Source organism: Vulpes vulpes, chromosome 5, assembly GCF_048418805.1.
Source record: "Vulpes vulpes isolate BD-2025 chromosome 5, VulVul3, whole genome shotgun sequence".
In the NCBI taxonomy this organism is placed as follows: Eukaryota; Metazoa; Chordata; class Mammalia; order Carnivora; family Canidae; genus Vulpes; species Vulpes vulpes.
Window position 1 is genome coordinate 108,653,369 of NC_132784.1, and position 18,052 is coordinate 108,671,420.

Consider the following 18,052-nt stretch of genomic DNA (forward strand, 5'->3'; position numbering starts at 1 on the left):
GTTTCCTGGACACTCCATGTTCATGCTTACAGCTAACACGTTTGCCCATAGTAGAACCTCTCACCAGGGTGTGCATTTCTTTGCTCCCTACGGCTCACAGGCCATTTCCTCAGCAAAGCTCTGCCCCTATAGTCTGCGTGGATGTCCATGTCTCCAATGTCCCATATCACTCCAAGTCTGTGTTGTCCATTTTTGTATGTAGGTATATGATGGCATAAACAATCACTAAATACATTTATATTCACCAGTTCATTCATTTTTATCTGTGTGTAGCTTGTCTGTATCCCCCTCAAGGATAAATAACTTTCAGTGTTAAGCATGGTGCTATTCTAATAATAAAATACATGAATAGTAGATGTCAGGGTTTTTTTAAGGTGAAGGAATATATAAAGGGTAAAACTGTGATAAAGCACCTTGTTGTATACAAGCTCCAGGTAAATAGGCATGAAAGTGATTCAAAGAAAATATTCATTCCTTCAACAAAAATGTATCAAGATTTACTATATGCCAACAATGTGCTAGATGCTAATGATTAAAAAAATAAGCCACAATCCCAAGCCTCAAGGAAATCATAATCTAACAATGAAAACAGACACATAAGCAAATAATTATAATATAAACTGGTACCTGTAAAAAGCTGGATATATCCATGGGAGCATGGAAGAGAAGGCTTCCTGGAGGAGATGATGCAAGTAATGATTCTCAAAGGACAAGTAGAGCCAGTAAGACTTTAGCAGTGGAAAGAATGTTTCAGGTAGTGGGCATGGCATGAGCAAAAAAGGAAGAGGTGAATACAGCATGGTGTGTGGAGTGGGGAGACCAGACCATGGAGGGCCTTATTTTAAGAAAATTGAATCTTATCATGTGGGTGATGCCAGGGATGCCGATATAGAGGAGCCCTTGAAGGGTGTTAGGTGTAGAAAGGACAGAATCATGGTCTGCATGTTTGAACACTAGAGCAGCTAAAAGAAAAATTTGAAAGGGCTCAAGGTTGGATACAGAGAAGGCAGTGATGGACCATTATCAGTAGACCAGGTGGGAGATGGCAAGGACTTGAATTTAAATGAGGGCAGTAGGCAGCCCAGGTCACTCCGCAGGTTAGTGCTGCCTTCAGCCCAGGGCCTGATCCTGGAGACTCGAGATCAAGTCCCACATTGAGCCCAATGTGCTCCCTTCATGGAGCCTGCTTCTCCCTCTGCCTGTGTCTCTGCCTCTCTCTCTCTCCCTCTCTCTCTCTCTCTCTCTGTCTCTCTGTCTCTCTCTCTCTCTGTGTCTCTCATGAATAAAGAAATAAAATCTTAAAAAAAAAAAAGTAGTCCTCTTAAATGGTCACAGAGTGACTCCAGAGTACTATGACTCTTGGAACTTATCAGGGACTTCTTTGACAACCATTACCAAAGCCAGTTTATCAGCTACATAAACCAGTCATGCATTGTATAGGCATAACTCTTTGGGGGGAGACCAAAAAAACACCACTACCTCGAATGCACATTAGTACCCATTTTTCATAAATCAAAAATGCATTTTTGAAAAAGAAACCTATTCACTAGACTTAAGTCATAATCAATTTTTGTTACTTCCAAAACCAAACCTTCTCTTAATGATGGAGTCCTTTGGTCCCTGGGGCTGTGGGAGAGAATATGCTTCAGACCCAAAGGATTCCCAATAGAGCAGTGTCAGAAGTCACAGCAGTGCGGATGGATGGAGTACGTAGGCTCCCAAGATCACCACGCCCATTAGCTACACTCAGCTAGGGGCCTTTGTTTTCGATGTGATGATTAAGATGCTTGTTTAATTTCTCTATTCCACAGAATCCTCCAAGAAAAGGGTATCTTCCTTCTCTCCCAAGACAGGCACAAGAGTGCCACTTACTGTATTATCTCTGTTTGCAGAAAATCTGGGACCAAGCTAAGCTTTGTAAATTTCTCACATGACTGACCTCTAGAACCCTAGGCTTAAGTCTACTCACATAGCTCTAGGCAGGAAGGTGGGGACAAAAATATGAACTGTGAAAACTCTATAGACAAAGTATCTTCATCAACCAGCAAGATAAGCCAGTCCTGAAAAGGACAGTGTTATAACAGAATCAAAAACAGAATCAACCAGAATGAGAAAATTCTCCAATGCAATATGCCATAGTTGGCAGTGTCTAAGAGAGGAGAACAGGTACAATTTTACACTGCTGAGAATACTTGCCCTCCGGTCCCACAAAGGAACCCAAAGCAGGCCCGGTCACTGTAACTTAAATGGAGAACAGAGTTGAGGCAACACAGAAAGTAAATGCCTAGTGACTTACTAATTGTCTTCACACTTTGGCTGGGGGCAACAAGCTGACTCCAGTCTGGCCATTTCCTCAACCCAATCAGCTGATTGGGTCTCACCCGACCTCTGACCCATATGTCATTATCTCCTGTTCAAACAACGTTTACACCCTTTTGTACAGGAAGACACGGCTGTGGCATTATTGGGGAGCTACTCATCAGTGTGGCTACAATGAGCATGTGCAACAAAAAGGGCTCTCTCTGACTTTCTGCTTGAGTTCATTTTCCTCTTCTTCATTTCTGCCAATCATGATACATTGCAGTTACTCCCAGCAGTTACCAAGGGCATGGAGACAGGAGAAAAGGTTCTTGCAGCTGTGGGCTCACCTCCTCCCCAGGCAGCCCTGCCTTCCTTTCTCTTCAGATTGGGGCTGACTAGCACAGGGAGTGCTGTGGGGATGAGCCAGGGGCAGCAGTTAGTATCTCCATGTCCTGGTGTGATGATCAAGGATGCTGAGACATTTCAGCATCAACTTGACAATGCAGCTCTCTCTTAAGCTATTCTTATAAAGCCCTGTAGGACCTTCTGTCACTTCCTAAGAGGACAAACTTTATATCAAACAAGGCTACCACGTCGTAGCTGATGAATGGAGCATCTCATTTTTTTAAATTATTAAATTCTTCTGCAGTGTCACTGAGAGTCATTCCCAGTCCTAGCAGTGGATATTTGGAGAATAAATAGGCAGGCTCAGCTGACTAAACTTCTGCTTCTATCTGGGTTCAGTCCAGCTCCCCGTGGCTGCTCTGGGAGCTGCAAGCACACTGGACAGCCTGAGTCCCCTTCACTCGGGTTTTCTCCAGAACCATGAAAGGGCATTTCAGGAGTGGTAAGGTGTAGTGGTCAAAAACATAGACTTTGGAGTCAGATAACTCCCAGCTCCAGCTCTCACAATCTGTAGAACCCCTGATGTGGACCTTAACATCTTTATACCTCCATCCTCTCATGTGTAAAATGGAAATAGAAATTCATTCATCTTGTGGAATACTTTTTATATTAACTGAGATAACATAATTAAAGTACTTAGCACAGCCGTTAGAATAAAGCAAGTGCTCAATAAGTTATCAGCAATGATGATGGTGCTGGTGCTAGTGGTGGTGGTGATGGTGATAAATGATGAGCACGAGTGGATAGACATGGGTTAATACATGCGCTAATGTCAGGGGCAGCCAGGAGGAGTTGCAAAATATCCAGAATGGCAAGTTTGCTAACCTAAGCAATTGGACTTCCGGGCTGGACCTGAAGTCAGTGGGAGAACAGCACATTATAGTGTGTATGCCAGCCTACTGCACAACATCCGCATTGAGGTGGTTTCCAAGGTGACCTAAGTTATCTCCTTGTATCATCAGTTTCAACATCTATTTTCCAAGTGCTAGATGGCCCTAAGACTAGAATTTAAGCAATCTTCTTTGTTGAGTAGAAATCCTACTACTCTGATTTCCTGGGAAACTGTTGTAACCCTTGACTTTGTCTCCTTTTGCCCTCCTCTCCACCTGATATTTCCTTCCAAGTACTTAAAATTGTCACCATCTCTTCCCAACAAACAACCCTTACACATACTCATAATTCGCATGAAAGTGGTTCTTGCAGTGGAATGCCTCTAAAGAGCTGATTACAGTTAACACCATCCCAACTAGTTGATGCCTCTGTGGGGCTCACAAATGCCTCTTTGAGCTTCCTGTTTCTAGTTGGACGAGCTCCGATTTTATTTAACTTGTTTCAGTATTGCTTGTTAATCTTTGTATTGTTTAGATTTGCCCCTCTGTAATCTCGGAGCAGCACAGCATAGAACCTTCTGACCTGAATTCCCCTCTGAGCTTCCCATTTTGCCCAATTTGACTGTGTTAGTAAGTGGTGGACACCTCTCCAGCTTTTGAAAAATTCATTTAGCCTCTTCTTTTCTTGTGCATCTCTTCTGCTTTGCCAGGTCAAGCTGGGAACTACCTGACTTGAGGGAAGGGAGAGTAAAAGCCATCAGTGACTCAGATGGGGTGAGCTACCCTTGGTACGGGAACACCACAGAAACTGTGACTCTGGTTGGTCCCACCAACAAGATCTCCAGGTTCTCCGTCAGCATGAATGACAACTTCTACCCAAGTGTGACGTGGGCAGTGCCAGTGAGTGACAGCAATGTGCCACTGCTCACAAGGATCAAGAGGGACCAAAGTTTCACTACCTGGCTGGTGGCCATGAATACCACCACGAAGGAGAAGATCATTCTACAGACCATCAAGTGGAGGATGAGGGTGGACATTGAGGTGGACCCTCTTCAGCTCTTGGGGCAACGGGCCCGGCTGGTGGGCAGGACTCAGCAGGAGCAGCCCCGGATCCTGAGCCGGATGGAACCCATCCCCCCCAATGCACTAGTGAAACCCAATGCCAACGATGCCCAGGTCCTCATGTGGAGGCCCAAGCGAGGACCACCTCTGGTTGTGATCCCTCCTAAGTAGAAGCAGACTGGCCTGACTGTGTGTGGAGCACATGACGCTATGACACGCAGTGAGGTTGCCAGGGGTGGCAGGAGCCAAACTGAGTTTCTGAGCCAAAGCAGACCTCTTGGTTTGCCAGCCTTTGCAGCCACTTATGAAGAGTAGGGCTGCTTCTTGGGTGGTAGAACCATAATCCTTAGGAAAAGTCCCTTCTTTTTAGGAATAAAGAAATCACTGATATGACAGACTTGCTGTGATTACCATGCAAGTAGCCATATTTTGGAGCTGACCAGGATGATTCTTTTATCTGAACTATTGACCATTTCTTTCCTGTGAGATGCAGGGGATGGAAACAAAATTAAACAGTGCCTGTGGCAAATGCTGCTTCCCAACCAATTAGAAGTGGGAGTGAAAACATCCACACCAGGTGTTTGTAAGACAGACAGTCCCATTGTCTGATGGGAGGGTGCTCGGGGAAGGGGGTGGAATGAAAGGTAGTGAAGAGAATGGGGAGAGGAAGGAATATGTTGTTATTACAAATTAATACCTATGAACTTATTAGTAGACAATCAGACTTTCAACATACTCAGTGGAATGAAAGGTACACTTGGAGAACTAGAGCCTCCTGGGAACTGTCCAAGGTTCTGATGTGAACAGACAGGTGGTGCCTCGATGGTTCCATCTACCCACCTCTTCCCAAAATCTGATTGTTCCAAGTATCCTTTTTTTTTTTTTTTTTAATGTTCCGAGTATCCTTAATTACAGTATTTGGATAGACAGTTCCTGTATTCTGCAAAAGCTATGGTATTTGGGGCCTTCACCATGTTTTTAGTGAAACCTTATTTGTGATTTTGTTTACAGCTGCTTATCCTGTTCCCATTACCAGCCCTAAGTTTACAAAAAAAAGATAATTGTTTATAAACCATGGAATCCACATAGGATTTCAAGAACATTTTAACAAATAAGAATACTATTTTCATTCTTTTGGGGTCTTTTCAGCTTCTGAATGATGTGAAGGTACAGAATGCACATATGTATATTCATGCACACATGCAAGCATACACACCAGGCTGCTGATAGCGTGACCAACACATTTGCCAGCAGTACCTATGTATGTACTTGTGGCCCAGTACTTCCTATATGTTTATTTTAGCCCAGGTTTCACAGAAGCTCAACTTTAACTGCATGAGCATTTGTGAGGAAGTGCTTCATAATGCTTAACTTCAGAGCTCTTTAATGAAAATCTGAGCTGCTCACATTGTGCAAGACTATATGGCTGAGATCCAACCAGCAAGGATGAGAGACCATATTTCCTTTAGTCAGGCCAATATCATAAGTTTTAAAGAGTTTCCAGTCTTTATAGTAAGGATTTTTTCCAGCTCTTCTAGCTTACATCACCCCATAAAGAGCCTTTCCTTTTATTCTCAATCATGCAAATTGTGATACACACACACACACACACACACACACACGTATGGTTTCTTCATTCAAAATCCCCCAAGCAAAATAATTATAAAACTGTCACAATGTCATTGTGGGTTTTATGGATGGATACTGGCATCCTAATTTCAGAGGCCAAAGAGTAGAAGTTCAGAGGAATTATCACAGCCCTATGGTTGGCTCCAGTGATGTCTTCTGCCAGAGTCTAAGAATGGAGAACGAAAAGCAGAAGAACCTTTTTTTATTACATTTATCAAAAATGCAATTAAATCTATTTTCTCTCAGGTTCTTGTCCCAGGGGATGGTGCTTATTTGCAAGAGAGGGTTCACAGATCCACTTGAAATCATGTAGTGTTAACCTCACACCCCAACCACCAACTCCTCTCTTATAGATTAGTTATTGATGGCAAGCTGAGCTATTTATAGCAGCACATTAATGACACATCAGTGACTCACAGAAGACCTGGAGACATTCCATTTTAAAATAATTCAGCTGTTACATTTGGATTCCACTGTCCTTCCCATGCTTCCTCATTTTTTATGGGAGCTCCAAAGAGCTCCATTGCTGAAATAAAGGTGCCTATTTTCCACTCTGATGTCCAAAACAACAAACCCTCCCTCGGATTGATTTAGATGCCACCCTTATGGGATGCTGGGACACCGATCCTGGAATCTCACCCATGGGGCCCTATCCTGAGAAAACCTGATATTTAAAAATCCAAAATTGTAACAAACAACTGATTAATGAGAAATGATCATTGTAATTACATAATCCGACACAAGATTTCTGCTTTTAAATTCCCCTTGCCCATCCATTAAAACAAGATATGACTTCCACAATCACATTTATATATAGCATAACTTTTTCAAGGGCGTATCTGTAGAAAGCAAGGGATAGCATACACAGCTAGACTTGTCCCTGCTGAAAAGAAATGACCTGGCCAGTTTTCTGGAAAATTATGTAATAACAAAATGAGAAAAATAGCGAGGAAAGTGCTTTTAAAAGTTAACAGCCCTTGGGCAAATGTACATTATGATTATTGTCGGTGATACTGTTGAGAGCTGTGCAGTTGGGTCTCTTGGTTCTGGAATGATCCTGGAAGAATGCTCCATTGCCCCGCAGCTGATTATTTTAAAGTTAAAGTGGTTTTACAATGAAACAATCCCTTTTATTTCTGTGATCCTTAGATCGTTACCTTTCAGCTTCGTCAGGATATTGCCAAATGAAAGGCTGAATGAATGAATTCACCTTGAAATCTCTGTTGGGGTCACCCCACCCTCCCAACAGGCTTTTCTTCCCCTGAGAGTCCCTGGGTCTGATGCCAGATGCCATCAGTTTAGAGAGGTTCATTCGGTGCCTTGATCAGGTTTTAGTTGGTGGTCTTAGGTCTGTACTTGAATTCTGAACACACACATATGAAATGGTCTCTGGTGGCACAAGAGCTTTTAATTCCCTGTGGAAAAGAGCATTTTGTCAGGTAATAAATCTTAAATGGCGTCACCTTTGAGATCTTTTCTTCTGCAATCTCAAGGAAATTGAGGTCCACTTAAATTAGCTCATCTATTCAGGGTCACAGACCTAATTAGCAACAGAGCCAAGAGAAGAACCTGGGTCTCCCAAATCTCCTAGCACAGCCTGGGCACACTTACCGGAGACCCACGGTCCTCTCCTGTCTCCATCCCTGAACCGTTTACCCTCCCAGCACTAGAGACGATTGAATTCATCCTTTAAAAAATAGGGTAAGATCTTTGTTACCATTATGTCAACAAATGAATATTCCAGACTCCCTTTTTTCCATGACAGCTGCTTTGAGATTGAACTCTTAATCCAGGCCCTTTGCAGCATGGGTTTTATATTCCCAGGTCAGTGCCTTGGTCCACAGCCCATTGGAAGGCTGGAGGCTAGTCCTCTCTCCATCCCGTGGGCCTTTTTACAACCCCTTATCTCCTGGTGCTAAGAATAATATCTCATAGGTCAAAATCATGTTCTAAGCAGCAATTCTGAGCAGTAAAATAAAGGAACTGTGATTTATAGAGTATTTTACGAAAGCCTTCCACTTGCATCTTCTCATCCCCAGTCTTGTGGCGAGTGTAACATTGTTGTTGACATTACTATCTCCATTTTATAGACAATGAACTGAGATCCAGAAGGGTTAAGTGACTTATCCATGGGTACACAAATAGGAGAAGTTAGGAACTAGGATTCAAACTGGGATATTTGGCTCCAGATCCCACGCGAGGACACCGTACTGCTCAGCCTCCCTGGGTGTTCCCTGCCTGGAGGACACAAAAGAGAACGAAGCAAGGGAGAAAGCAAGTCACTTGCACCTACACGGTCCTGTTGTCCCTACCAACTATTAAGTGGATATATTAAAAATAAGAGGATGAACACTGTTTTCTTATGCAGAGAACTTGGTAATCCCCAGGGAGACTGGCCTCCCAAAAAATGCCTGTTAGGGGCTGCAGTGTGGGGGCACTGCTGTCACTTGGTCGATTCTAGCACAGCATGGTAATTAGTAGAGTAGGAAATGTGCTCTCCTGGTCTCAGAACCCCTTAAACACCCCGTAAGCACAAAAGGAGGAGGAAACTGTGCATCCCGCAGCTAAGGGTCCCAGCTGAGCAAGGCCCAGCCACCCGCCACCCCTCAACGCAGCAGGAGCAGCCCGTGGGGCGGAAGCAGTGCAAACAATGGTTTCTGAGCTCTGGTTGGCACATTGAGCCATTCTTGTTAGAACTGAGGGCACAATTAAACATTACCAGAGCCAGCTCCCAACTGAGTTGCAAAGAAAGATGTAAACACACACACTCGCAAGGACCCACTACACTCACACACTCCTCAAGCTGAAAAGAAAATTAATCAAAAAACCCAATGAACGCCTGAACTCTATAATTAAGCCTAAATGATCCTCAGATAGAAAGGGAGCTGAGTGAGCAAGCTCAGTGCACACAGATATTTTTACCCCAGAGTCTTACTGCCATTAATTTCTTTTGAGATCTGGAGTACATCTGGTTCCAGTTTCCCTGGTAGGACATCTGCCTATGGAGGGCCTGCAGGAGCATTGCCAGCTCAGTGGCCGGAGGACAGCCAAGGTTGTTTGGCCATCCTCAAACACTTTTATGGGAATGCGTCTGGGGCGATGAGTGCCATTGCCCTTGGTGAGCAGCCCTGCTCCCTCCCACGGTGGATCCAACCCTTACTTCAGTCCTGCTAACAATCCCTTCCAGGTGCACCATGCTTAACAGCTTACAAAGGGTTTTTACTGTCCTTTACACAAAGTAAAAAAAAAAACAGCTCTGTTGAAGACAGGAAATCTTAGTTTTAGCGTTATCTTTTTATCCTTATTAACAACACTCACTCCCATTTGATTTGATTGACTCCCATGCTTCACTTTGCACAGCACCAACACAAACATTCTGTCAGTTTGTTCTCAACTACCCTGTAAGAGCTGCCTTATGTCCCCATTTTACAGATGAGGGATTTGAGGAGAAAGGTCAAGTGACCTGTCCAAGGTCACCTTGATGTTAGTAGTGCGTGGAAGACTTGAGCTTCAGTCTTCTGGCTGCATATATTTACTCCATTCTCATGGAATATTCTTTCCCTTGTTAAATGCAAGCATTTTTCTGTTTGTCTAGTTACTGCCGTTCCTTGGGCAGGGTTGACTAACTAGGAGATGGAGTCTTTGCAGGGGTGCAAAGATTGATCCTTTTTGATTGATCTCTGAACTCAGTTTGACAAGATGGAATCAGCTCACCTGAAGGGTCTGGGTTCAACTATTGCAGGCTCTATGGCTTCAGGGGATTTCCCTCCTATTCCTCATCGGAAGGGAGGCCCATTTGGGCGCTCTGATGTTGGAGGTCAGAGCCCAGGACCTCAGCGTGACTTGCGATCCAGCTGCTGAACTAGACCTTAAGCAAATCATTTAATTCACCTGGGCTTCTGTTGCCTTTTCCATTAACTGAGCCACTAATACCCAGTCAACATCACAGTCAGGAAGACATAGTAGGATGACATCTGGAAACACTCCCAAAATTTCTAACCTGCTGCCTGTTGTAAGGTATTGTCACATCAGCAGAATCACACGGCCCAGAGCTAGCTGCACGATCTCAAGTTTCATCTACTGGGAAGCCCAAAAGAGAGCTCCGGGCAGGATTTGTAGCTACAACTCCAAGAAGCCTTTTGGCAAGGAAAGGATGCTGAACATCAGATCTGGGCCAGACTTGAAATCCCAGCACACTTTGCCTGGTTTAAGTCGCCTGGAGAAGCCAGCCAGGGGCAGTGGCATTTTTCCTGTTGTGAGCTCAGGCAAGAGACAAAGGCAGAAAATGAGAATAATAATTTTACACGCACACACACACACACACCTCTTTTGTGGGTTACACTGATTCAGAGGCAGAAAGTAATTATGTATATAGTGTGTGTGTTGGAGCTGGGGGGAATCAACACACACTGGCCACTGGCCTGTCTACACGGTCTCCAATGCCCCAGATCTTGGCTAGGACTCCACAGTTTGGAGGTCGCATTACAGATTTGGCCCTGACGGTACACATAAAAAAAGGTTATAGTTCTCCAAATGTTCCACCCCCCCGGGCTGTCCCACCACATGGCAGGCATGTTTGTAATGGCCCTTCTCTCTCTGCCCACCCTGCCCGCTGTGGCCGCACGTGGACCAGCCACACAGCTTGCCTCAGGTCTGCTTCCCAAGGCCCCTGGCCCCACATGCCACTGCGCCTCTCTCCCAGCTGGGCCCAGCAGCACAGGCCCCCTGAAGAGAGAGGTCATCTTGCACCACCATCCCCCGCCGCCCCGGGGAGTGGTCCAGAAGAGAAGCCACCCACTCTTCTCACCAGGATAAAAATGAAGCCAGGCCTCTGGGCAGCAGGTCACATGACCACACACAGGAGCCTGTCCTGGCAGCCAGGCTCCCAGGAGTCCTTAGCTACCCAGAAAATGTGGCTCAACCCTTACAGCCGCAGAGTGCTGCGTCAGAAGTGTCCAGGAGAATGGAGAATAGACATTAGCATTACAGGCAGGAGGCTGGACTACTTTGCCTCAGGCCAGGGCCGGGGTGAGGGTGAACCAGCCAAGGTGCCCAGGGTACCGAATCTCAGAAGGCCCTTGATGCGGGTTTGTACAAAGGCTGACTCCATACCTGCTGAGAGCGAACGCCCTGCGGTGTCTGCCCGGGACACCTGCTTCCCTCACCCTGCTCCCAGCCCTGCTCTGCGCCACTGTCTACGCAGCGCTGCTTTCTTCACAGCAAGGGTGGGTGGAGGTGGGTCCCAGAAGGTCCCTTGGGACGCCCATTCTTCCAGCATCTCCTGTGAGCCGGACTAAACGGAGGCCCTGCCCAGAGGGAGACGAGGCTCACAGGAAGCTCTGGGCACCACTCCGTGTTCCCCTGTTCCCCTTCAGTGCCACACATCACAAGGAGCCCCAGTTTAGCAAGCGTTCCCTCAGTCGGCCTGTGAAGGGAAGTTGCCTTTCTGGCCCGAGGACTCGGTGAGGACGGGTGAGGTGACAGGCAACATTGTGTCATGTTGTTTGATCTCTTCCAAGCAAAGGCACTTGGGAGGACCCACAGCCTCATCCGTACAGACGCGGGCACTGGAGACTGGAGAAACAGCTGCTTATCTCTCCATCTGCTCTTGTCCCGTCACCCCCACCCTTCAAGCCAATTAGAATATTCCACACAGACATGATCCAATGAAATGTTAATTGGAAAAATAACAGGAAAGATAATACATGCACTTCAGGCTGAGAACTATTTCATTAAACTGGGCTTTGAAAGCAAGACAGCCAATTAAATTATTTCCCACTTCACTCCCTCACGTACCAGAAACTATAGAAAGCTATTACTTCTAATTAATTAGGAAAGAAAGAAGGGCCCTGCATATGCATATCAGATGAACAGGGACTGAGGAGCTACACCACCTAGTTGTTCGTGGGCAGTGCACACACGCACACACACACACACACACACACACACACGCCTCAGGGACTGAGGTTCATCTGCTGTCTCACCTGAAGAATTTCATGGGTCTTCTGAAAACAGCAAAAAAAACACACCTGCTCCTCAGAGTCACTCACAAAATCAAACAAAGGGAAATGCCTTCTCTGGGCACATTCATCAGAAAGGAAGTAGGGCCTTTGTTGCTAGAGAATAAGCAGCTCTAAACTCAGCTGGATTCCAGACTTTTTGCAGGACAGATCTTGTCTTTTCCTCTTCAGGAAAGCAGTAGGCACGTCCCAAGCCAGCTCCCTCTTTCAAATGCTCAGGGTGGTGGCAGGGATCAGGAGACGGGAGCCCCCCCACCCCCAGCCTGCTTTAGAATTGGCATTATTATGCAGGTCTCTTGTGCAAGAGGTCTCTTCACTTCTCCATCTGTGAAATGGGAGGCAGGCCTGTTCTCAGTGCCATAATCACCCCCTCAACGTTTCTAAGCTTGTGACAACGCACCGACAGAGCTGCCTTGGGGAAACAGAGAGACAGAACTCAAGCACGCAGTTCAAAGATTTCCTGTGCAAAAATTATGCTAACCCAAAGGCACCCCTAACTGTATAGTAAGTTTAATACCATTAACAGAATGTGATTATTATAATAATGAATATAATGGTCCTATAAAGCAATCGTCATGATGATGTGACTTTTGCACACAGGCTTCTCTCCAGTATGGTCCATGAGCAACAGACAGATCTGGGCTTGTCCCAAGGCTTCTGCAGACATGTGCCCACACCGTGCCCCATCCTCCCCCCATCAACCACCTTGTCTGTCATTCTGTGCCATGCAAGGTAACAAGGGCTCCCAGAGCCTGGCATCTTCAGTGCCTCTGACGACTCACTGCATGACAGGGAACAGACATTCGTTGACCCTGGAGCATGGCAGCTAATCCAGAGTATAGGGTGGATGGAGGAACCGTTTCTGGAATGGCTTTTAGGCTATTAAGTCCCCATTTGTATGTATAATGAGGTTGTTTGCACACTGCAAACAACTGGAACAAGCTTATTTGACAATCTATGTAAGAATTTGAGATTTGTTTTCTTCCTGAAATTGAAACCACGCATAAAAATCTGAAAATGCAACGGTGTTCGTTTGTTAGCATAGAAACTTGTTCTGCCATTATGGCAGTGCACTCCCATGAGCAAAGCCAGTATCTTGAAAACCCAAAGGCACAAAATGAAAAAAAAAATGATCAGGGAAGAAGGAGGAGGATGCCTGGTGCTTGGGCTTTACCTCGGAGCACTCCTTCCGTCCTTCCATGCATTCAAAAATATTCTTTTCATTTGAAAGATTCAGTTTGCCCTCTTCTTTAGGACCATAACTATTACATAAAGCCATATATACAGATATCTATCCCCAGCACCCCCACAATGAAATAGTGGCAGCAAGTTTTTAAAAAGAAAAACTGACTGACAACTTCCCGTTGAGTAGTATAGACCCACACTCAAGGAATCCTAGTGCAGTTGGAGTGTGCGCCCTTGCACAGGAAAGTGGGGTAAGCCACAGGGTTCTGATCAATCAGCGACTGTTGCACATCTTGTGTCTTCAGCTGCTGAGACACAAGGCCGTGGGGTGGGGAGTGGGCATCTGGAATTCCCACCTGTTTCTTAAGATCCCTTTAAGCCTTGCTGGTGGGTTACACCTATTGATGATCGGGGATCCCTTAATATTGTTAGTTTTTGATAAGTTTTTTTAAAGACCTGCATACATGCTATAGACCATCATTGCAGAGAAATGCATTTGTAAACAAGTCCCAGTAACTCTGCATAAAATGTCAGGGTCGTTGTCCCCTTGAAGCCTATTTATGAAGCCCAGATTATAAACATCTGCTTCTAAGGAATGACATGTGTTGGCCACTGTCTTAACGCCCATTTTGTTTACATGTTTCCATGTCCACATACAGGTCACCTAGTAGGACAAGGCACGTCCAGCAAGCAGAACCACATGGCAGAGACTAAAGAGGAGGAAACGAGCCATGGCTGGTGGCTCTAGAAGCTGAAGACCTGGACAGCTGATTTCCCATTAAAACGAGTGCCATTATACCTGTCTCCTTACATCCTCCCATCCTGTGATGTGCATCCCCTCCTGCCCCACCATGTGTCACGCAGCACCCCCCATGGACTGGCTGGGCTGGCTGTTTGGCTCTCGGTGGGCTGCGCTGAAGTGGGAGCTATGCCTGCTGTAGCTTTTTGTGTGGAAAGATTGGGCCCATCCATCCAGATCTCAAGTCCATCCCCAACCCTCTAAGTGAAGCCGCCCAGGGAGAAGGAGCTGGTCAGCCTGGACTTGAGACACCTAAAATTGACCAGCCTTGGTTCCCAAACTCTGCCTTCCCTTCCCTACACTTCTGGGTGGGAAACAGAGGGAATGCGTATCTCCCCTTTACCTCCTTTCTCCACGTGGGTGGCCAGTGTTGATACTTTCTCGCGATTTCTCTGATCCTTGGAGCCAGGGCCAAAGCAGTCCCCCTTCTCCAGCATGACCACACTAGGTGTCTTCAGGTGACCAAAGGCAAAGTGTATGTCAGCAGGATCAGTGGGGTGAGGGGAAAGCCACCCTAAGAGGGCAAAAATGGTGTGTAATGTTTTATTTTGGTTTATTGATTGGCTTGCTCACCAGTTGATTCATTTATGAAACATGTATTTATTATACAGCAGAAAACCCACTCCCACCTTTGAGGCACCCAGCCCCAGAATTTGTCTTCTTGGCCCCAAAGAGCACAGTGAGTTACTCCTCTCTGAAGCCACAGAAAATAGAGGGTGGAAATTCTCTCTGTGCCCAAATACTTCCACCCCAACCAGATTTTCAGCCAGAAATGGGGTTAGAAACCACCAGCTACAGTGAGGGGATAAAGCCACACAAATCAGCAGAGGTTCAACTGTCCAAATGGAAGCTTCCAGCATCCGGCCCTCCCTTCCCCCTCCCAGCAGCACCCCCTCCACCTCCCCTCCTGCTCCATGTGCTCGTGGGGCAGGGGCAGGGAGGGGGGCGCGGGGGGGCAGTCAGCTATAGCCTGGCCACCGCAGAACCAGACTTCTCCTTCTGCTCTGGTGCCGCCTTCTGAAGGCTACATGCACATTAGACACCCGAGGAGCTTAAAAACCATCCAGACCCAGTACCTGTCCCCCTTAGCTCATTACAGCAGAATCTGGGGATAGAACCTGGGCACTGGTGTTTTGAAAAGTACCCTGGATGATCCTAATGTGAGACTAGGGTTGAGAAGCACTTCTAGTGGTTTTTCCCTTCGTCCTGCCCACCCATCCACCCACCCACATCCTTTATCCTCTCTACTTCCTGAGCTTTCTGCAAGAATGGGAGAAGCCACTGGGGAATGAGAACTCTCTTCCATTTCTCCAGCTCCTCCTCCTCACTGAACCTTACCCATCAGGTCAACCAACCTGAGCAGATCCCTGGAGAGTTGGCAGGTCCCACCATTTGCACCCTGAGGCTGATGTCTGCACCCCGCCCAGAGGCTCTCAAATGGTGTCCAGCTTTTCTAGGAACAGAAACCTACTCCCTGCCAGATGCTCTCTGCACCTGCCCTAGACTCCCCAACTCCAAAGGTTTAAAGGGCACTTGGTGACATTTATGTCTCCAAATCCCAATCCTGATGGGAAGGCCCAGGCTGAGTCTTGATAACCCAAGCCTTGGCTATTTCTGCAGAGCCACCTGAATTGAATGGGGGTCGACTGGGAACAGAAGGAGTCTCATTGCCCCAAGCCAGTTCTTTTCCCAACAATTGCACAGCATCCAAATCCCAAATGGCTGAGAAGAGACATCTCCCCCTTTACACTTACGAGACCTCCAGGGCTGAGTGTGAGCAAACACGTGTGTGAATGTGTGTATGTGTGTGGTGTCCATATGCTGCATACAAACCACCGAGATCCGTAGAGATGTACCATGTTTATAATGGGGCCCGGTGAATTCCATATTAGATATACACACAAGAAGGTTATAATATACACAAACTGTCAAACACACAAGAGGTTTTTTTAGTATTTGACTTCCCTCATCTGAGTAATTTCCTGGGGCAAGTACTAGTTCACACACACCCTCTGCTGCCAGCCTGTCCCCTCCCACATCCCATGCCACCAAGCCTTCTTTCCCCATTAGTTAGAATGTCTCTGCCCCATGTCCCATCTCTCAGGGTCCTACTCTCTGATAGGTGACAGACGGTTCAGTCAGTGGGTGCTAAAGAGTTGAGTGTTACCCCTCCCAGGTGACATTTATGTTTTAATTGGGGCTACAGATAATGCCTTAATCTGAAGGAGTGGCTCTAATGGTGGGTATCTCAGGCACAGCCTTGGGCCAGTAAGGGAGATTATTTTTTATCAGGGGAGCTTCTTAGGGCCTCCCCAAACCATACCTATCTCTAAGATCAAGCCTTCCTAAGTACATGAGCACAAGCAAGCACACTTACCTACATATGCTTTCCAGGATTTTGAGACACCTCCCTTATATTGGCCCAAACTTTACAAATGAAAAAAAAAAGAGAGAGAGAGAAGAAGATGAAAAAGAAAAAGAAGGAACAGCTAAATTAATTTAAACCTCACTGGGAAATGTAGCCTATTTTTCACTGGCCGCCAGCCATCTGGCCCACCCCACCCTGGTCCATTTACCTTCTGCTCCTTCTCTTTTCTGCTACCACCCCATCAGTTAATTTACTCAAAAGCATCCTCTCTGTACCCACCCCCACCTCTGACAAATGTATTTCCTTCCTTCACTGTTTCCCATTTGGAATTGTGCTGTTTTTCGGTGTTGTCTGGACAAAGAGCAGGTTAAAAGCATGAGCATGTGTGTATCGCTTGGAAGAAAGAGAAACCAGGTATTCTGCTGCAGTTTGGAAAAAAAAAAAAAGCCACTGGAGGAAGAGACGAAAGCTGGCTCTGCAGAGTGCCTTAAAAATGACTTTAATTAGGAAATTCTGAGTCGTCAGTCTTTGGATGTTACATAAACTCAAACAGATGTTGCATTTCACTTCTCTGGGATTAAAAAAAGTTAAATACAGTATGTATTCAACAACAACAAAGTATCTTTTCTCTTTAATTCCGTCATTAAAGATGCAGTGGCTGGTTTCCTAAAAAGCCTGGGGGAGGCTCCAGAGCAAGCATCTCGGGGACGTACGGAGGGCACATGCAAGGATCCTGCCCACTAAGGACAAGGCCAACTTAGCGCTGCAAAACTGGGGAAAGGAGAACATTCTAGAAACACAGAGGGCAAACCTTACCCTTCACCCACTCCCCATCACTCCTCCTCTCCAGAGCACCCTTTGGCCAGTTTCTGCTTTGCTTCCGCTAAATGATATCCCTGTAGCTCAACACTTGCCACTTAGGATTCTACTAAAACAAGATCATGTGAAGAGTCTGCATACTCGAAGGTAGTTAAGGCTTCTGGGGTATTGCCTGCTCTCCTTCAAGGTGCATTTTTTTTTTCAAAAAGGATTTTCTTTTTTAAGGTTTTATCCATTCATTCATGACAGACACAGAGAGAGGGGCAGACACACAGGCAGAGGGAGAAGCAGGCTCCCTGCGAGGATCATGCCCTGGGCAGAAGGCAGATGTTCAACCACTGAGCCACCCAGGCGTCCCACATATTTTAATGGTCAGTTCTTAGCAATGGTGGGCAGCATAGTTGGGATGGAGATCTTGATGTGCACGTGGATTCTGAACACTCTGCGGGTGGGAAGTGAGGGACACAGCTGTCCAGCCCTGCCCCGCCCCCAGCCCCTCTGCCTCTCCTGCCTCCTCCTTGCCCCGCTTTCCAGCCTGAAGGAGCACCTGGCTGGCAAGCGCAGGGTGTCAGCCGGCCACAGCTGTTCTCTCTCCTGGACCTTTTATTCAGAGCCATCACGGCTATTTGCCACA

The 18,052-nt window shown here is 46.3% G+C and overlaps 1 protein-coding gene across 2 annotated transcripts in view; it reads left to right on the forward strand.

Annotated features, from left to right (window-relative positions):
• FAM78B (family with sequence similarity 78 member B) overlaps positions 1-17,217 on the forward strand; it is an 88,830-nt gene extending 71,613 nt beyond the window's left edge. The window contains exons 2-3 of one of the 2 annotated variants that reach the window (XM_072759570.1): positions 4,247-5,177; positions 14,092-17,217. In XM_072759570.1, coding sequence (XP_072615671.1) covers positions 4,247-4,769 — 523 coding nt within the window. In that variant the 3' untranslated portion in view covers positions 4,770-5,177; positions 14,092-17,217. Of the gene's footprint in view, positions 1-4,246; positions 5,182-14,091 lie in introns of both variants that reach the window. The other variant, XM_025991279.2, reaches the window with a different exon arrangement.
• Positions 17,218-18,052: the final 835 nt, after the last annotated feature.